Genomic DNA, 21,812 nt, shown 5'->3' on the forward strand with positions numbered 1-21,812 from the left:
ATACCATTTAATTGAGACAGCTGTAATGTACATTTGAAATTCCAATAATCCGCTAGATGCGTTAATTCTTTTTTCAGAGGCACATGCTTTATCGACCTAAATCCCGCAATAAGATGTACTCTTGTGAATTCCGTTTCGTCGTCGACGATCGCTTTAGCCACAGGATAAAGCGCTGCTATTCCTGAGCCGATGCTAAACATGACGATCTGCCGAAAACTGCCGTAATGAACAATACATTGACTCATGAGAAAACTTAATTATACTTATCCACATTTTACGTACCTGTTTCTTTCATACTTAAAATCTCCGTAAGGACCCCTGATGTTAATTTCACTGCCAATCGGTGCATTTTTCAGAAGTAAACTGAATTCACCGTGTTCATACACTTTTACCAAGAAAACTAAGCTCTTGTATGTCCAAGCAATTGGGGTGTATGGTCGAGATTTGCTCCAAGAATGTAGCATGACATATTGGCCAGGTATGAGATGCAAACTAACATTGTTTTCTGTTTTGCATTCTACGTAACATGTACGAAGTAATTTAATGTGAGATATATTATTCTATTATTGTTCAAATATATATCTGCATTATTTTTTAAGAAATTTTTTAAGTGTAACTTTTTTAGATTCAGCAATAAGCTATTGTACTTTCTGTTAATTATTTGCACTATATTTTATATAATTTATTATTCTGCTTTGATATATTATATTGATTTGATAAAACTATATAGTACCTGAATATTCCAAACAAACTGAAATGTAATCGTCCGATGTATCGGATATATTTGTGATGACAAATGGTTTATAAGATAAAAGAGATAATAAATTATCGGCTATTTTAACTTTCGCCTGTGTCTTTCTACCTTCCCATTCTCTTAGCAGCGTTTTGTGAACGTCAAAGATGCACGGCGTGCAGCCACTGCCGCAACAATCTTCCTCCAGTGGTGTTTTGGGTCTTTCATCGTCATTGTCATCATTACAATTGTCTAAACTCATTTTACACATTTTTCTTATTGCATTATCAATAGAATTTATCTATAAAAGCACAAATGCAAGTTAACCAAACTTGTTACATAAGAGATTTAAAACTAAATAAAACATACTAAGTTGAAATAATTACTGTAAGATTTATTTTTACTTAGGCATTTCATCAATAGACTTGTACAAAGAGGCATATTAATTTCACTTTATTTTGCATCATCGATTTTGCAAGAAAATTACGAAGATCAATTGTCATGTTGCTGTCACAGAACCACACACGTGTAGTGGATCACGTGACTATCTCAACAGACTCGTGTTTATATGCATTGTAGGGTGCTCTTGGGGCCCAAATATACATATTTTTAAGTTTCTCTGATAATTTGTACTAATAATATATACGCAGTATATTGATTAATTTATTCTAATTTCTTTTATAATATACACATGCTCCTCCCTAAATTTTAAATAAAACTGTGTAGGCAACGTGAGCGTATATAGAATTATTTAACAAAAAAGATTAAATTGTATTATATATTATACACTGTGATAATTATAATAGTATATTATATATTACAAATTATAATATTTTATTCTGTATTTATATTATTTATATTATGTATTGGCAATTATTTATAAATATAGCTTATTTGTATCTTCCGAATATTTCATTATATAAATAAGTTTTCTGCGGTTTCTTTCCTTTATTTATGTAACGACCATATATCGGTATGGGTGCAAGAAATTCTTAAACTTTGTTAATCCATCATAATTTTTTTTTCGCTCTCATATATTTTTTTTTGTTTTTTTCCACGACGGGCCTAACGACATATCCCAGTGAAATATGTATACGCTACTAGGGATAAGTCTGAACGCTATTGGGCGTGCGCAGAAAAATCCGTCTTCGCCCGCAACGACAAAGCCGCGCTGGCGTATTTACAAGGCTGCGGCCGAGCTTAACGATCCTGCCGTCGCGGCGCGGCGATCGGCCGCATACCGCGCATTCCGGCGTAATGCCCGAGCGTACGCGGGCGCGGGCGGGGGCGTGAGGTGGCGGGCACGGCGCGGGCGGCGAGATGGTGGCCGTGGGATGGGAGGAGGCCGGGAGGGGACATGAGGACGAATAGCCGAGGTTGCCTGTCGCGTCAAACGGGCCGTGCCGCGCGCGCGCGTCCACCCGCCCGCATACCATTAGATTTTCGTGGTTTTCAATGGGAACGCGCACCCGGCCGCGGCACTCGGACGCGCCGACGACGTGAGTGCCGTAACGACGGTATCGTACGTCGCGTTCGACCCGGGGGCGTCAGGCGCGCGCCGGCGGGCCAAAGCCAACCCGTTCGCGGCGTGAAACCTGCGAGAATCGACAATCGAGAATCTCTCGCAGGTGCGGCACGGCGCATCGCGTCGCACGGTCGGCTACGCGGGGACGACGACGACGACGACGTCGGGGGAGCGACGGAGAGCCGCGGGTGAGTAAAAAACATAAAAACGTTGATAAACGCGCCACACCACGCATGACACATTGATACATCGATACGTACTTGCACGCGCGAGCACGGAAAATGCCCGCACGGCCCGCTGTCAAATAAAGGCGACGCGGCGGGAATAAACGACGTGCCGGCCCGCGCGGTATCTCCCCCCCCCCCCCTCGTCCCCCCCGCTGAAATGGAATTCCGCGCGCGTACGCCTCGCCGCGCTCCTTCCTCTCGTTCTCTCGCTCTCCCGTTCTTCCACTCGCTCTTTCTCGCTCTTTTTCTTCCTCTCTTTCTCTCGCCTCTTTTTGCATTCTTCTACGCTACGCCGCATTCCTCTATTGATTCCCCGCGAATGTCGAGGGACGCGCCGCGCGGCGGTGGCGCCGACGACGACGATCGCTCGGAGTAGCGCGCCCGACCCGTCATCGTCGCCGTCGCCGTCGACGGTTTTTACTTCGACGATCCTCCCGAGTCGTCGGCAATTCCGGAGGCTCGAGAGAAACCGCCTCGTGCGATCGCGGGGTGATCGGGCCGTTTTCAAGAGAGCGAGAGAGAGAGACAGGCATACATCGAAAAGACGCGCGAGATTCGGCGCCTCTTCCCGTCGTCAGGTTTGCGGAAGAATTTCTGCGGCAGGTACGCGATTTCCATCGCGACGGGCGAACGATCTCGCCGCTCCCCCCGCGAGATCGTTCCGAGAAAGTCACAAACGAGAACGACAGTTGACGTCTCGCTCGCGTCTCGGAATTTCGCGGCGAATTCCGCGACGAGAGAGATTCGTCGCGTCTGCCAGGACAAACCGTCCGCAATTATTTGCGAATCCGTGATTCATCCGTTTGTACAGTGCGGCGGTTCTGTACGCGGGTCTGCGCAAATTGACTGTTTCGCGCCCTTTGATCTCGTGGAAAAAAAAACCGTCGCGTTGACAAATCGACATGAATGGTAAACAACGAGCGTGAACTCGCGACGAATCTCTGCCTGTGGCCGCGCTATTCGCCAAGTTTCGTACGATTAGCGAATCGCGAATCACAACAAGTCGTCTGGCTTTGGGAGAAACGAGAGAAACTCGGCGCGACACGCACGTGATGCCCTCCGCGTACCGCGAAATCCGCGTGGAATTCCACGCTGGCGAATTTTACGAAGATCACGCGAAGTCCCCGAGATCGGCGTTTCTTAAAATGGTGATGCTCGAATTCACCCGGCGGTTGGAATTCTTTTCGTCGCGTTCATCGGAAGGGCCTGAGCAGAATAGCTGACTTATATTTAAGACAATGTTTTTCATGCTTTAAATTAAATCTTTGTTTTTAGTAACGCACAATACTGTCTTATTGTGTCTCACGTCTTAAACGTATGCACGAAGTGTCAATATTTGTAAAAGCATAAAACATTGTCTTAAAATTATAAGTCAGCTATTCTACTCAGGCCCGAACTCGCTGGAACTCGGGAGTGATTTGGACGCATTCAAATTTTCGCGAACGAAAACGGATCCGCTTAATGCGATTTATCGCGTCCGCGACACACCTTCCCATACCCTCCTACGGTCTATCTTACTCGGTCTATCTTTTCTTCACTGAAATTACTCCTTTCGCAAGTGCGCAAAATTTAGAAATTTAGAAAGTGCGCTAGACGCGGAGGAATTTATGAGAGATTAAATCTACGGCAGCGGACTTTGTTCTCTTCCAAACGAAGGTAGATGTTTCTTGGCGATCTTCCTGCCAGGTACTTTAGCAGAAAACTTATTACGAGGTCAGATCAGATACTTAAGTAACTTCTTTTTTTACTTTTAATAACACATTTGGAGTAAAATACGTTTTATTTTATTATTAGATACTTAAGTAGTCTTTTTTCTTCTGCTTTTAATAACATTTGGAGTAAGTTACAGGTAGGTCCCGTTTCGATGGTCCTTTTTACGACTTTTCACATCAGCGACCTTTTCGAAATTACCTAAAAATGACAAAAATTGGGGGAAAATATAAATAAAACGTGTTTAAATGTTTAAAATAATTTATTATTTAAAAAACAGCAATATTATTAATTAATATGTACTTGGAAAAATTCATTTTGCAACTGTTTTGCTGAAACTTGACCCCTGTCTTCAACGGGTTCTACCTGTACATTCGATTTTATTATCCTCTCTTTCTTCCTGAAATTACGACTTTCACAAGTACAGAAAATTTGGAAATTTAGAAAGCGTCACTAGACGTCATAACATTTATGAGATATTTGAATGTACGGTAGTAATGGACTTTGTTCTCATGCAAATAAATGTAGATGTTTCTTGGCTACCTTCCTGCTAGATATTTTCATAAAAAACTTATCATAAAGTCAAATCAGATGTTTAAAAGTAACTTATTTTCTTTACTTTTAATAACATTTGGAGTAAAATATGATTTTGTTATTAGATTTAAGTAATTTTTTTATTTTCAATGGTATTTGGAGTAAGATGCATTCGATTTTATTATTAAATATTTAAGTAACTTCTTTTCTTTATTTTTCTTTTACATCTGGAGTAAGATACATTTGATCTTATTATCCTCCTCCTCTTCCTGAAATTGCGACTTTCACAAGTACAACAAATTTGGAAATTTAGAAAGCGCGCTAGTAGACGTGATAACATTTATGAGAGATTGAATCTACGGAAGCACCGAACTTTTTTCTAAATAATTGTAGATGTTTTTTGGCTATCTTTCTGCCAGATATTTTAACGAAAAACTTATCGTGAAGTCAGATGAGACGTTTAAGTAACTTCTTTTCTTTGCTTTTTAATAACATTTGGAGCAAGATATGCTTTTATTAGATTTAAGTATTTTTGTTTATTTTCAATAATATTTGGAGTAAGATGCATTCGATTTAATTATTAGATGTTTAAGTAACTTCTTTTTTCATTTTTCTTTTACATCTGGAGTAAGGATACATTTGATCTCATTATCCTTATCTCTTTTCTGAAATTGCGACTTTCAGACGTACAGAAAATTTGAAAATTTAGAAAGCGCAATAGAATGATAACACTTGTAAGAGATTACATCTACGGTAGCAATGAACTTTGTGCTCTTCCAAATGAAAGTAGATGTTTCTTGGCTATCTTCCTCTGCCGAGCATTTTAGCAGAAAACTTACCATGAAGTCAGACCAAGCTATTCAATTTTTTTTTCTTCTTTTAATTTTAAATAATTAAATCTTTGCTCCGTTACTTTTAATAACATTCGAGAGAAGATACGCACTTATTTCTTCACATATTTGTAACTTACAATTAGTGTTCATGTTCGTCGCGTACTTTTTTATCACGTTCCTACGTTTCGGTAGAAATGCAACGTCCATGTACGTATTACGGCAAATGGAAGAGAAACGATTAGCTCGCTTGATGTTTCGTTCGTCGGCGCGTAAAAATTCCGTGGAACGCGCTCGCGTTTGGAATTCCATCGGGTGCGTCGAACTTTTCTCCGAGTGATCGTGCCGATCTTTGTTTAGGGAAAAGTCGTTGCAAGTGAAACGTTGGTTTACGTTTAACAGCCAAACAAATTATTTCAGGAATTTAGGGGAAAAACGAAAAGCGAGGCGTCCTTCCCTTTGTAGATCTTTCATTTCGAAAATTTCTTTGTTAACGCACCTTCGCGCGTTCCGTTCATTCCATTCCTGAAATTTTATCACGCCTTTTCGTCACTCCGTCGCAATGGAAGTCTTGCGATTCTTACGATTCACTCGTAAGAATCTCTGCTCTCATACCGCGACGTTAAGTATTGTTTTTCTTGGACGGCGGTCGATTTGTTAACTTTGCGAGCGCGCAGGTATAAATCTACGCAACGCATCGCATAGCATCGCTTTGTCTTGGACGTTTTCTCAAGAAGTCGACCGTAAAACATCACGTGTATTCATTATTCGATCTCTTTCTAATTTTTCGCAATAATTCCGATAAAACGTATCTGTACAATTTGTATAAAAATTGGTTTTATTACATGGCCATGTTTCGCTATCAACAAAAATACATGTGGAAAAAATCAGAGAAAGAGAGAGAGAGAGACAGCAGTTAAGATGGGAAATTTAATGTACAAGCAGACTTTATATAATTCTTATCCGGACTGAAGTTTTTTTTCCATAAGTTCGTCAACAAGAACGTTCGACGAGAAATCTCGATCAGCGATTTCGAGCTCTTGCATTCTCGAGCTCCGCAGTCGCGTGTATAATCGCCCGCATACCACGTGCTATTCAGTGCATATATATGTATGTATATATGTGCATATACAGGGTGGTACGGATTACTCGACGAAACAAAATTACTCTTTTCGTGAAAAACTTAGGATCTGTAGGAAAAATTTGTAATTTTTAATATCTTGATGAATAAATCTGTATTTACTATCTCTATTTACTATTACTGTTATCTATTTATAGCTTTAATTTTAAGTTTCTTTAAAATGACTCCATATATATATAACTGTACATAAGTGTTTATATATTAACGATGTTAAACAACTTCTCGACATTCAATTAGATAAATATCTTTGTGGGCAATCCGTATAAAAATCATGTTAATTTTCATTTATAATTAAAGTAGAAACAAGGAGAACTTTACTTGAAGAAAGTCCTTTGACTTTCGGGAATATCTCGTTATATGTCATTTGAAAATTATTAATCACGATATTAACAACGTTCACTTTCAGCTTAGCTTCTGGAGTTCTGTGCTTTTTTTTATAAAGGCAATAATTTTGGAACACTATGTATACCAGTATTGAATCTTTGGTCAAGATAACATGTGGGAATTTGTCGATCGAGTGGTTAGAGCGGCGAAGATGCGAAGACCATTTTTTCTGGTGAATCGCACACCGTTAATTCAACGCTCTCGCATTGAGCACGTATATTTTAAATCCTCGTAGTTTATGGATCGGTATAATCGATCCATAAAAATAAAATCTAAATATAAAAATCCAAATTGAAAAAAATCCAGCGTGTAAACAAGCGTTTAATCAGTTCATATGATTCTATCGAGATGCATTGTCCGCGCGTCTTTTAAACCCTGATTCCGATATTCACTGCCAGTATTGAAAATCTATAGCGTACGTGACATAAATTATAGATTTTCAGTACGGACAGTGAATATCGAAACGCAGCCAATTTTTTTTTACATGTTTCTGATTGGAACGTGATCTGTTTAGTTAATAAGTATTGCACTACGCTACGGGATAGTACGTAATAATAGAAACGGTAATATGAAGGTGAATTCTCACTTAAAATGAAAACAAACAAAATTAGATATATTTATAATTGACTGAAGTTATAGTAAGACAATAAAGTCTTATTCGGTTTGGCATCGTTAGAAACTCAATCTGTAAAAAGATCAGGTTCGTTCCCGAATGGAATTGAGTCGATCGAGGAAGAGAGTGAAGTAAAAATGTTTGTAAGTGGAATACATGGACTACAGCTGAATTTCGCGTATACGACGTGTGTTGATAGGGGTAACGCCTCCGAATTCCGCGGCTGTCATATTGATTCATATCATATTTACAAACGCGCGTCATTTCACGCACAATGACGTTCGCATTATGCGCAAGCGACTCTCGCGTTCGCGCGATACACTTTATTCGGGCCGTCCTTTCGTTTAAATAGCACGCCAGCTGACGACGCCGTGATTCATAAAGCGTTTACACTGTGCGGCATTCGTGTAAAAATGAGAGGAAGGGGCACGGCCGAGGAACGGCGCGCCTTTGTAAACCAGATTGATCCTCTCAACTTTATCTCGTGGTTTTATCACACGAGAAACTCGACAAATACGACGACGCGCGAAATCGGGCGGTGCCTTCTTAATCGAGAGATTTCCTTTAAAAAAATAAACAAGCTTGCAGAATTTCGAGACTGATTAAATTGATAAAAGCAACGTAAATTTATAAATTGATATATATATATAGAACTATGATAATTAAACTTAATCCAGCGAAATGGCAGTTAAAGTTGATTATTATGAAAAATTTTATAATAATATCCATAACCGAAGTAGTTTCTGTCTCGTTTGTAATCTCGTAATTTGGGAATTGGTATTGTAATTTCGGAGTTTTTAATTATTATTTTTTAAAATCAATTTTCTTGATTAATTTCAATTTTAATGAAATTGACCATTTTAATTTTTAATGAAGAATTAAAAACTATTTTAGTAAATTAAAGGATGAATAAAATAGGTAGAATAAAAGCCGTTTTTTTTCAACGATTTTCGTCGGTTCGCGCAAAATCTGTAAGTTTCTAAAGAGAACGAAGAAAGAACCAAAGCACCGGAAAGAGCAGAGCGCGCAAAGCGGTAGGGAGGTGGATAAAAGGCTGTTTATATTGTTATGATGAAATCGTGATGTCGACCGTACGGTAGTGTTGCGAGAAGCGGGAAAAGCACGCGAGGAGAATGAGAAGGAATGAGAGAGGTCGCGATTCGGATAGCAATGGCTTTGAACCAGCCGCGATCTTCCATTTTAATTTTCATATTCGAAGATATTGTCCCTCTTACATTTCGTAGAATATTAGAGCGAAAAGCGAAAGCGATTGTATCAAGCATTTTCTTTTGCAGGAGAAATGTATAATATTTAAAAAGATTCACGGAAGGCAGAAATCGACCAATTGTTATTAAAAATATCAAATTGAATGGAATATCAAATTAAATATATCAAATTAAATTCGAGGCACACAGTAAGAAAATTTAAAAAAATTTGTATTATATTATATGTTTATATGAAATGTTTTGTAAAATGTTTGACTAACAATAAGTTTTATTAACGTATTTTTTGAATTATACGAAATGTATCTTAACATCAATTCTTCATTAAACACATTCTTTCCGAATTCTGTTGAAGTTCTATCTATATGTTGATGGAAGCGGTTTAACCATCACGCCTGACTAAACTGTCACGTAGACATTATTTGACGTTCTACTTAGAGTTTCAATTGAATAGTATCTCTAGTATCTCTAGTATCTGTATTTCTAAATTCAAAACACATAGCGAGAAAATTGTAAGCTTATCATATGGAAAATTTGTAGAATGTTTGACTAAACCTTATTAACGTATTTTCCTGATCATATCAAACGTATCTTAACATCGATCTTTCGTTAAACACATTCTTTGCAAATTCCGTCAAAAGTTCCACATTGATTGATGGAAGGAGCTCAATCATCGCGTCTGATTAAACTGTCACGTAGATCTTATTTGACACCTTATTTCTACTCGTGTAGAACATTATTATTAAATGACAAATAACGATAGGTGTGATAGCGTTATCCCTTTAAGTAGATTAACATTGTTTATTGTCATTTCGTATCTGTCTTTACTTTCTGCCACGATATACCTGAGAAATGTCAAGTAGTCAATCAATAAGTTACATACTTGAATTCCATGAATTTTTCAAAATGTACAATTTTCAATTTTGTAACTTGGGAAGAATGTGAGCACTATAAAGAAATAGAAAGGTAATTGAGTTACTTTTTTCTTGTTTTCTTCGTTGACAAGTTTTTGCTATTAAACCGGCGGTCGATTTAGCAAATAAGGGAAAAGCTATCATCTCAATTGTGACGATTTAAATTATTTTTGAATGTTTTTCGCAATTAAACTCGAAATGCATTACGAAGCTTGTTGTTAGAGAACTGTCAGTCTTATATAATTAGATTTTATCAGATAATCATGTACTTGATATAAATACTATTACAATTATATAAGCTATATAAGTCGTTTATAATTTGAAAATTATTAATGTTTAAAATATTTTTAATTTTATACAATTTAAAAGAAGTTATTTTAATCGTTTTTAATTTGACAATTATTATTTTTGTTAAGGAAGAATCGATTTTAAATTCCTCCGGCGATACACGTTACTGAAAATTGCAGAGACACTCGTAACATCGAGCGATTATCAATCGACGTTAACGTGCTACACGAACGCGAACGTGTCGATCCCATTGCTAGATACGTGGCGCGAGAAGAGGTCCCGCGAGAGGAGTGCCGTGGGGGTGGGGATCCTCCCGCGAGAGGGAGGGGGAGCGTCGACGGTGAGGGGTCCGCATTCCACAGACAATGTCACGTTTTTTAATCCCCGTTTTACTTTATTTGCACCGCCTCCGGCCGCGAGGAAGGCCCAAACAGTTAAAGTTCGACTTTTGTCCCTATACAGAGCGCCTGATTTTGCGACGTGGAAACGCAGACGGGACAAGGACGACGTATCCTTGGCACAAAACGACGACGAGGGAGGGAGCGCCGTGAAGGAAAGGTCGAGGATCCACGAACCGTTCTGAGGGTGCGCGCGAGTTTCGCGCGAGGGTGACACGCGAGGGGAGACGAATAGAGGAGGAAAAGGAGGAGAAAATTCACACGGACGGAACGATCGAAGAAAGGAAGATATGTCCGCTGTCGAGAGTGCCTTGGACGTCCTTTCCAGAGCGGCGACAATGGTGCAAGGTCAGTTTACACCTTTTGGAATTTCATTTCGTGATTCTCATTTCGCGGACCCGGACTCTCTCGATAATACGAGGAATGATAACATAAAACATTCCAAGAAAGCTTGATAAAACGAAAAAAAAATTACACATTGAAATATAATTTTGCTCTCTTTTAAAATCTTACAAAATAATCTTTTTCTTGCCGTTATAAATGCACACAAAGAAGTGTAGTTCTCTTTCTTTTCTCCTCAATAAAGTTCGCCGAATATCGCGGGATTGTTGGCGGTTTCGTTAGCAATAATGATACACATTAAGTTACGTCATTCTTGAAACGTTAGGGGAACCCGGAGATTTTATTATCTTCGTGATGATAGTCTTAAAAACGAAATGTTCGGTCATAAGAAAAAAGTATGTCAAGTATATTTCGAGCTCACAAATTTTCAGGCATAGTAGTAGAACAAAGGCAGGCGCCTTGAATTCAAAACGAACCATTTCAGTTGGACTTATTGTTATTCTACCGTATTGTCATTCACATAAATTCTGTCGGAATGCCTTTCTCGTATTTTTTGTTGATCTACTTTTTTGAGAAAACGCACTTCTCCTTTGCTCTCCATATTTCTCATCCAGACAATATTAATGCTTGAGATTGATGGGAACGCGGTATAAAGACATAACTTGACAATGAAACGTAATGCGATCGAATTCACGCGGAATGCACAGACTTCAGAAACGACGACAACTACTCGACATGCCGCCGACATTCCTCGCATAATTTGTTCAATAGTCATTCTATATTTTACGCGCGTGCACACGGCGACGTTAACGAAGGCTCGTTCGTATGCAAGTTGGAGCGAATCGCCGTGGGTATCGCTATTATTATCGCGGGCGCCGAGTTATAATGCAACGTGCTATTACCTGACATAAATTCGCGATCGTAACATACTGTCACAATACGCGCAATCGTTTTTACATGGAATCGATCGCGCGATCGCGGGTGAGCAATCGCATTCTTCGCTTTGTATTCAACTGTTCGACTTACGAAATCCTGTTTGCGGAATGATCTGGATCTATTTAGCGCGAATACTGAAATCAGGAGGCATGAAATCATGCTGGAATACATTTTAGTTGTAGTAAAACATTTATGATAAAAAATTAAGTATTTTTATAGAATATATATATTTTTTTTTTTTTTTTATATATATTTATTTTTTTTTTTGTTTTGTTTTGTTTTATGTGTATACACATGAGGAATGTAACTTAGTTATTCTTTTAAATAATAGTTATCAAAAAAATTTTAATCAAACACACCGTATATATATGGAACTTAGAAAGATAGTATATTTAAAAGCTAAACGAGAAACAAGGTACAAGGTTTTGATAGAGCTTTAAAACTCTAAATTATTAGATTTCTCTACTAGTTAGGACGTCAACAATGACTGCCATTTTTTAATATTATAAAATTATTTGAAAGAAAAAAGGAAAGGAATGTAACAAGTGATATAGTGCGCGTATATACATATACATATTATATTATTTGCTTATTTATTACAACTCATGGGATAATGTCGATTGTCTTTGATTAAAAGAATTATTTGACTTATATATAATTAAGGTGTTTAAAACAAGATAGTTTTATTTCTCATAGGGCGCATTAACTAAATCCTACTTAAATGATAGATACGTTTGCTGAACACATCGGTACTTCGGAGTGTCACAACGGGTTCCGCATAGTCGCCGTTTATAGTTGCGATTCTACGTATTGCAGATTAAGTACATGTGTTCAGCACGACGCGAGTCGGGCATTTGCTGATCTCGAATTTTTATTCATCAACGGAGCGACAATCTTTCGCTTACACCGATGCATTTTATCAGGAAGTTTAGACAGAATGTGCCATGACTGCTTAACCTTCTATCGCATATATTTTACGGCTCGTATATTGTATTTTCTGTCTCTCGAATAATGAATGCGAAATGATGCAAATTAGATAATTCTAGTAAATTATGCGCACGGATAAATGAACGTTGAATTACGACTGGCGCTACAACACAAATTATATTTAATATAAGATCTAAGATTTAACACGGATGCAAAAATATGAATTAATATGTAAATAATATTATTGCAAGATATATATGAATAAGAGTCAATATTATCGGCTCCCATTAAATTTTATTATTTTCACGATCGCCTTATCTTCATTTATCAATTTTGAAAATCCTATATATTCCGATTTTATGCTTTGAAATCCTATTATGTAATAAAAAGATAAAAACTGCAAAAATTAGAAAAATGATACAAAGGCATTAGCGCCTCTTCTCTCCTTCATTTTTTTCTTCTTTTCTTTTGCATTCGAGTCATTGGAACTCAATGCATGATATGCGGTTGGTACATGGATATCGAAAGGGTTAAAATAAACGCATGCTATCAACTTCACTCGACGCATTCGCGCGTGCATCGCATCGATGCGCCGCGCCGCGCCGGTTACATCGCGCACATACAGGGTCGCGCCGAATTATCGAACGCGTTCTTCGAATCGAATTAATTTAATTCAAAGTCCATGTAATCTTCTAATCTCTAGAAATTGGAAGAAGAGCTCGAGTGAAGTGTCGACTTCTTAGTCTTCAAAATTTTTCCTTTATATCCTACATATAATAGAACTTTGACCTAATAATGTTAATATGTACATATCAGATCAACATTATCGCACGTCCTTCGAATCGAACTGATTTAATTTTAAATTTAGTCAATGTAAAGAAAATCTTAAAATTAGAAGACGGAAATTGGAGAGAATTGTTAACCATTGGTTCTCGGTTCAATAATTTTTCTTTTCCGCCGTATCTTTATTGCTTAATGACTACGTCATGTATAACGTCACAAATTCCTCAGACTATTTTCCCTCGTTAGAATGCTTGAAACAAGCCGTGCGTCATACATATGTAACTTGAACGAATAATCGCGCGTTTTTTAGTGTGACTTGGGTCAGACTATTCAGTTAAAGACTATAAAAGGAAAGAACGAAATATCGAGCGCTTTCAGTTTATTTTATCGGCTCCAAAGTGATCAAAGGGCATATATATGCGAATTTTTAGTCTGTGCTCACCCAGTATATCGTACCTACCTACCTACCTGTAAAAAGGGAAAGAGAGAAAGAGGCAGAGAGAAGGAGAGGCCGAGAGAAAGAGAAAGCGAGAAAAGAGACGAGTTGGCTTCCAGCCGAGCGTGCGCGCTTATAGTACCTTATAAATGCACGCTTAATTCGCGACGTATCCGTGCAGGATACCCTCGGTGCCCAGCGTGCTCGCGTATGCGTGTGTACGTGTAAAAGCAACCTCCTTCGATCCCACGTGTTGCACGGGGAGAAGGGTGGCGGCGGACGAACGAGCCGAGGCGGCGGATGAATGAATGAATCTTAAGACAGTCGTGAGTGGCGCATTCACGAAACCGCGAGCGCCCCTTTGAGGGACGCGCTTTTCTTTTCCTTTCTTTCTTTTTTTGGAGGACGCGCTTTTTTATCTCGCGGCTTCTCCTCGCGTCGTCGCCATTTCCATCCTCGTCGCCGTCGTTCCTTCGTCATTGTGCGCACCTCGCGATTGCGTTAAATGACCGTTTCGTTAGCCGCGGCTATACGCCGAACAGCGAGCGTGGGTTTGTGCGTGTTCGCGTGTCTCTCGCTCCGTTTTCCGCCTTTCGCGGTTTTCGAGTTATCTCTCTCGGTCCCGCTGCCGTTTCCTTCTCGTTTATCGCATCTTCGTCATTCTCTTTGGATCCTGAGTTCTTCCGATTCTCCGTGGCGATTCCGCGATCTTCTCCCTGATGTCTCGATCGCTTCACGCCGCGATCGCCAACGCGGCCGTCTACTCGCGAGCGGATGAAGCGGTAATTGTATCGATTATCAGAAGCTGTGACACTGTGCCCGGAAAGTAAATAAATCGTCGGATTAGAGAAGAGATCAGTGCGCTTCTGCAAGAAGAAATGTTCAGATAATGAGATTTTTAGTGAGAATGTCGCGCAGATTTTTCATTTCGAGAATCAAAGTGGCGAAGTGCATCGAAAGTTATGTCAAGGAATAATCGTCATTGAGACTATCTAGTGGTTATTTATTTAATTTAATCGCTGGTGAAAACGATCAGTGTGTATACCGTTTGGGAAACTTCAATAGGGATTTGTGCAAGAGCGGAATCGATGCACCGTTGATATTTGTGTTTCGCAGAACACAAGAACACCCAGCTCATGCTCTTGATTATTTTTAGCAGATAATCGTGCGTCGGGAAAAAGGCGCATTGTGTCGACGAAGATAACTTGTTTTATCAGAAATATCGTCATACTTCCTTTGAATTTTATTTACGCACCTCCATCATCAGCCCAATCGTTTCTCGCGTTACAATTGTGTGATATACAGTCGCGATAGAAGAAAAAACTATACGTACCGTTATAAAAATTAATATACTATAAAATTAACTTTAAACTGTGCTATTATATTACTGAAGAAGAACGCACAGTGATAATTGAACCCTCGCGAAAATACACAGTGCGTTTTGGAGAATGAAATAAACTTTCGTCTTGCTCGTCAAAGTGTTCGTTCAATATATCGTAAGAGAGGACGATACCGCAGTTTTGACTTCGCCATTAATGCTCCAAAGACCGATAAAATGGAGCTCCCGTGCAAGAGAAGGCATCTCTGGCAACCGTGGCTTAAAGTTGATAGCCTCCGACTGCCTCGCAAATCGGAAGGTAACGTCATTTTGTAAGGCACGGTGATCCGAAAAGATCTAAAATTATAAAAACAAATAGGAAAACTTTATTATAAAGAAAAAATTTCAGGTAAAAGGGTTGCCAATGAACAAATTGGAGACGTTTTTTTTGCCAATCAGATCTGTTTGACAGAAATTGGATAGTGTATAGTTTTCAGGCGAAATTTATAATCGATTTTTGTTAACACAAAAAATAAATTAACTTGAGTAGTTTTTGTAAGAAACTATTCATTCTACAGGCACTTAAGGCGTGCTAAGATTCTACATGTTAAATTTCAGAAATACAGATATTATAATCATTCAATTTTGAAATGGATTTGATTAATAAATAGAAATTTTTATTAGGGTCTACTCATCGAAATATGATGAATCTTACTAAATACGGCATTTCGCTTGGCGTTCAACTCTTCGGTATTCCATTTTAGTGTTTTACGATTTTACGATTGTGGCAATTGCAGAATAGTGTTGAAAATAATAGTATTATTAACAAAATATACTGCATTATAAAATATGCAATTAGAGGTACATGGATGTTGAACGCCGAGCGATGTTGTAAGAATGTGTCCCCCCCCTCAAATTTACGAACTAAAAGGAGGACCTTCGGCTCTCCCGATTTATTTCGCTGCTGGGTAGCTTCAGCGGAAACGACGCTACGTTCGCCCTATGATTTGGAGTCATAAAGGGACGAGACTCATATGCACGTTCGTTAATTATCAGCGGTACATATCGAGACGTTAATTGATTCTCGAGGAAACCTTCCCACTCCGTTTCCGTTCAACTCTACGGTCCATTCATCTTTTCCCTACGGTACGCACCTCTAAACCAGTTTCGCCATCTTCTTGATGATCCTCTCACGGCTATTAGGCACTTCCTGCCGATCCTGAGAACCGAACTCGTTTTTGCTACCCTCCTCTCTCGTCCTTCGTTGTCTCCTTTCTCCTCCTCCTTCATCTTCCCGTTCTTTCTCGACCAATCGTGGCGAGGGGTTGTCTCGTTTGATTGATTTTCCAATTTTAGATACCCCACCGCTCGGAAATAGACGACCCTCGCGATTTCCGATAGATTCCGATCGATAACGCGTCTCGTCGCGAAGCGTGGTAAATAGTATGTAAGAGAGGAATTCTAGGTATGCTGTCGAAAGCGTGGAACACGAACGAGGCTCGGTTGCACGGTGTAGCCAATCAAACTTGCTTTTTTCACGCACACGCGCTTATACGCTCTCTTGTCTAAATGGACAATACTGACGAAAATATTTACAACCAGCCTAATCGCTCTCTTATGTCCACCACTCTTTACCATCCCCACTTTATGAACGCCGATTCGAAATAACGTTGTCGATCTTCACATTCCATTTTAGTCCGACAAAGTCGAGGGAAACGAGCCAGTAGTTTTTCTTCGGAGGATTTCTCTTTGAATGCGTGTATTTCGTTTTCAAACTTTCGGAGACGTAGCGTAGCCAATCTCATTGACTGCATTTTGTCTGGTACTTCTTAAGGGTCTGAGCAGAATAGCTGACTTATAATTTTAAGACAATGTTTTATGCTTTAAATCTTTGTTTTTACCAACGCACAATACTATCTTGTGTCTCAAGTCTTAAACGAGTGTACAAAGTGTCAACTTTTGTAAGACTTGAGACACAAGACAGTATTGTGCGTTGCTAAAAACGAAGATTTAAAATTATAAGTCGGTCATTCTGCTCAGGCCCTAAATTAAAACGAAAAGGTGCAAGTGCGGAGTGGTTCGATTTAGAGTGAAATACATTAGCGGAGCAGAGACATCGCTCCGAAGCGAATTAGCGGGCTGAGCATGATTGATATGAAATAATAATTGATATAACGGATTCTTCACATCGAGTATTTATCTGACTCTTCGTCGGATTAGTAGTTGCTCCTCGTTCAGAATTTTCATTGACGTGTCAAACGATAGTGCGTTCACGGTGGTATTTTCGGTGTTTTCGTGTATTGCAGAGGAGAGACCGAAGGTGACGAATTTGCATCGGAAGCCAAGCAGCGCGTGGCGCAAGGAACGTAGGAGAGATCCGATTCAAAGCGAAGCGTTGGACATGTCAGCAGGAAGAACGAATCATCACCACAGCAGACCGAGTGTAATCGTTCCTACCACGCCGCAAGTTGGTAAGTGATCATTAATAATGACGGAAAACCCCTAAAAAGAAAAAAGGGATGTGATTAGTATATCTTTCGATATCGATTAAAAGTGCAAGATATATAAAATTATGACTGAAGATTCCGACACAAAATAAAGATCGCGTTTTGTTTTTCACGTGACTGATCATGAAAAATATAAAGTTCTGACCTTGAATAGTTTTGACGTCGAAAAAAATGCACGTTATTTAAAATTACAAAGTTCTATGAGCAATGAAAAATAAAGATTCAATTTCAATTCGTGCGGAGAAATGATAACGTAAAGTTTCAACGTTAAATAGATTCCTTACTTAGATTCATATTTCCTTTGGCAGTATTTTTAATTTTTACAAGAAGAATGAAGTAAGATGATTCATAATAGAGTCAAAATAAAAACATATTTGTGGAAAGATTGAATACTGAACATTTCGAAACCTGAATTAATTTTCGTAGCGGCAATGGGTAGCCAAAGCGAGTATTCGTAGCTCGATTTCTAGTAGAACTTAAGATAAATAAAAAATAAAATAAAATCAGTTCAATTTTACTATTATATAGCATGAAACATTTTATATAAATAATAAATTTACCTTCAACTGATCTCATCTCCGAGTTTCGAGGTATTCGAATATTTTTACTGAATTGTTTTAACTAACAATGGTTCTGGCTGTGCCAAGAGAGAGAAAGAGAGAGTCCGTTGTTAGGCATCTTCCAAGTTTCCCATTGTCGTCAGAGGTTTCTGTATAGGGTGTTTTATGACAATGCACTGCCCGCTGCACACTGGGATGGTGTGCAGATGCGAAGTATCTTTCAATGGAAATACAGTAATCCCCCGATGGTACCGTAACATTCCTTCGTGTTAACGTACTTTCCTGAAACATTCATTTTCGCATTAGTTACAAACGGAATTGCGGTAACGGATATTCAAATGTCTGTTATGTTAGTAGTGGACAGATTCATTTATAATCTTTTTTTTAAATTATATCTGCTTTTGTAATTTATTAATTTTTATTTTGATATTACTTGTAAAACGATAAAAACAATTTTACGCATACGTATGTTTTACAATCAATAACAGTCTGAAAATTATATAATTAGAATTATATAATTAACATAATTAACGTACAATTCTATGTATATAGAATTAACGTACAACGAATGAGGTACGGTGAAAGGATTTATCCATGTTTTTTTTTTTTCAGGTATCACAATCGAGGATACTGCTATGACGCCTACGCCGACGACGACGCCTACCGCGGCCTCGGGTGGACAGAGGACCGGCATCAGGACGGCGGGTGGCGTCAGCGATCCCGCGATCGACGAGCACTTCAAACGGTCTCTGGGTCCGAAGAAGTACGCGGCTGTCTTCAACGCCACTACTCCTATGGACAAGGAAACCGGCCTGACTGGTAAGTACAGACAGATATCGAACGTTTGTCCCGTGAGGGATAAAATAGACGCGACATTCTGGATTCAGCATGGACCGGCCTTGGGTGATGCTTCCATGGTCCAGGCTGAACCAATCTGGATCCAGTCTTGTCTTAGCCTCGCCTTACCTTGGGACCAGTCTTAAGCGTTCTTTGCGCTGCAGTTGACGATCATTTCGCGAAAGCGCTCGGCGAGACCTGGACGAAGCTTCAGGCAATCAATCGAAACAAGGATTCCACCTAACTACCGGACAGACTCGCCGGAAATCTTGTCATCCTCCTCGTCATTGTCCTCGCTGTCGCTTGACGACCATGGTAACCCACTCGGGTGAAATCGTTCCAGTCTCGCTAAATAGACATTAATGATAAGTCATAATCGATAAGAATTAGCCGAATTCGCGATTGTATTCGAGGAATCTGCGTCCAAATAAAATTGCAATTAGGGACTAAAAAGATTTGAATAAGGATAAATAAAGGGAAATAAACGCGCACGCTAGGATACGATCTTGATAAAATGCATCTTCAAACCGGGTTTTTGTATCGGTACTCGACATTTTGGGAAAAAGGATATAAGTAAAAAGTTAAAAAATGATGGACTAAATAGTTAGATACTATTTAGCGTTCCAAATATTAAGTACTTTCTTAAGTTTATCGATTCGCTCTTCAAATGTAAATTACATCTTTTACAAATAAAACGTGAATCTGGCTTTATAAATTTAAATCTTTATATCTTTTCTTATATTCGAATTACGATATTTTTTTCTCTTTTATTAAGTATATCTTATGAGTTTCATCTTTTAGAATTCGTAATTATACACTTATACATTTTTTCCACCCAGATTCTTTCGTAGACATTTTGTTTTAATTGATACGTACCGCGTTGTGTAAGCAGGGTATCAAGTGTCCTTGATCTTCTCGCTTTTCAACTGGGTGCTCGTTGTCGTCGCTTTTTCGTCAGACACGCGTTTAAGAAGACATCAGGAAAGTTGACCTGTTGCACGCTGTATTTTATACGGGCGTATTTAATATTATTATTGTATATAGGCACATATTCCTTTACTACGCCATCGCCACAGTCATTACCATATAGTTCCGAATTGTGTATGAATATAAAGTTATTTATTATAATGTTTCGTATTTCCTCGCAAAGTACTATGTTTATATATATATATAAATATATATACATATGTGTATGTAATATTTACGTAAGCGTATGACATTGTACGTCCACTCCTGGGGAACAATGATACGGCCCTTCCTAGTACAAGTAATTTCAATAAAGCACCAGCTATTTTGTAATTCGATCGTGTATAATTCGCCGAATGCCCGATTGCACATAATAAAATTTCCTCTTAATTAAATCGAGCGGAGCTACTGACGAATATTAAATGAGTTTTACAACTAGAAACACTAAATATTTATGATACCTATTGCGTAATTAATTACATCCGCAAAATGCAGGGATATGTCGCGCGCGCAAAACAATTTAAACAACTATGACTCTTTTAATTCGTCCCAACTAGGAGGGTTGGATCATTGTCCAGGGGTGCATATTATAATAACAACGTTATACCGGAGAGATCTCCTCGTGAGGGAGACACGCGGGAAGCGAATAGAAAGAACTGTAATTTAACAAAGCAGGGCACCATGTTAGTTATAAATATTGTATAAGTGTCACGTGTTTGGGCCACCGAGCCACGCTCGAAGCTGTAAAGATAAAAACAATTGAACGGAATATGTACAGGCAAATGATGACAATGATGTATAAGAAAGATTAAAAGGAAAGATGTTTAATTATTTTTACAGCGTGCGTTAATTTTCATCCTATCTTTTCCCGTCTTCTCGGTAGCGCGATTGCTCCCGTATAAAACGTGCAGGGAACAGTTCCGCCTTGCTCCGGAATTGCCGAATGCTAAGAAGAGTAGTACTGATTTCTAATGGTGCTAGGAAGTCCAGCGCATACCCCAGCACACACAGAAGTCAGTACCTCTACTTTCTTATATGCGGAAATTTGTTCTATCGCTCTCTACCGTTGTAACGCAAACTGAGAGCGAGCTTTCGAGCAGGATTACTCCGGAGCCTTATGAGGTGATGTTCCAGAGGAAAGTCAAGTATCCGCGCGGGAAACTCTCCCTCTCCCTACACGTCGAACAATTTCTGAGATCAGTTCGTGATCTTCGAATGCGAAGTTCGATTTTGTAGAATAGAATGTTTACTTCAATTTCCTTTGACCGAATTATCTCTCGCTATACGTACTTCTTTTCGTTAACGTTGTTCATTCCCGGATTCGGTGGTTTCAGCCGGCTGGAGAGAGTGAGATCAGCCATCCTTCGCAGTGAATAACATGGAGAACGAACGGGGATGCGTTTCAAGTGCGAGAAAGCGCGAATCATGGATAAGTCCAGAGATTGTCTTGCAGAAGCTTACGTTCCTCTCCCTTCGCGATCGAGAACGCGATCGATAGCGAAAGGAGCTCGTCCCGATACTTCGAGGGAGAGACTAACGCGAAGCAACACTGTCGATCTACCGCGGGACTTTCCCCGGAACGGACGAATGTGTTATTCGTAGGTGGGCCCAGACGAATGGGACAGACTGTCCCGGGAGCGCTCGGATGGCTTCCTATATGCAGGCGGCCTGTTCACTTGC

General features: G+C 39.1%; 3 protein-coding genes across 7 annotated transcripts; 1 reads left to right on the forward strand and 2 right to left on the reverse strand.

The window, feature by feature from the left end:
• Nucleotides 1–5: 5 nt before the first annotated feature.
• On the reverse strand, nt 6–1,284 carry LOC112452191 (NADH-cytochrome b5 reductase-like; the record flags this gene model as incomplete). Its single annotated transcript, XM_025012289.1, has 4 exons — nt 1,120–1,284; nt 734–1,034; nt 283–517; nt 6–216 (listed from the first exon to the last, which is right to left on the reverse strand). Coding segments are annotated over exons 2-4 (717 nt in total), but the record flags the coding sequence as incomplete, so codon positions are not given.
• Nucleotides 1,285–2,072: 788 nt separating this feature from the next.
• LOC112452192 (transcription cofactor vestigial-like protein 4) lies at nt 2,073–20,965 on the forward strand. 5 transcript variants are annotated; one of them, XM_025012291.1, is made up of 5 exons: nt 2,112–2,446; nt 10,585–10,868; nt 17,569–17,733; nt 18,942–19,148; nt 19,331–20,965. In XM_025012291.1, exons 2-5 carry the CDS (start codon nt 10,811–10,813, stop codon nt 19,408–19,410), a joined length of 510 nt encoding a protein of 169 aa, XP_024868059.1. In that variant the 5' UTR covers nt 2,112–2,446; nt 10,585–10,810; the 3' UTR covers nt 19,411–20,965. The 5 variants fall into 5 exon arrangements, with proteins under 5 accessions (XP_024868062.1, XP_024868059.1, XP_024868060.1 ...); XM_025012292.1 differs by lacking the exon at nt 2,112–2,446 and adding an exon at nt 2,885–3,088; XM_025012290.1 differs by lacking the exons at nt 2,112–2,446; nt 10,585–10,868 and adding an exon at nt 14,810–15,581.
• On the reverse strand, nt 14,456–15,539 carry LOC112452193. The gene is made up of 2 exons (XM_025012295.1): nt 15,458–15,539; nt 14,456–14,810 (listed from the first exon to the last, which is right to left on the reverse strand). The coding sequence occupies exons 1-2, from the start codon at nt 15,524–15,526 to the stop codon at nt 14,472–14,474; spliced, it is 408 nt and encodes a 135-aa protein (XP_024868063.1). The 5' UTR covers nt 15,527–15,539; the 3' UTR covers nt 14,456–14,471.
• Nucleotides 20,966–21,812: the final 847 nt, after the last annotated feature.

The sequence above is a fragment of the Temnothorax curvispinosus genome, unplaced genomic scaffold (assembly GCF_003070985.1).
Source record: "Temnothorax curvispinosus isolate PA1 unplaced genomic scaffold, ASM307098v1 QBEX01003038.1, whole genome shotgun sequence".
NCBI lineage: Eukaryota > Metazoa > Arthropoda > Insecta > Hymenoptera > Formicidae > Temnothorax > Temnothorax curvispinosus.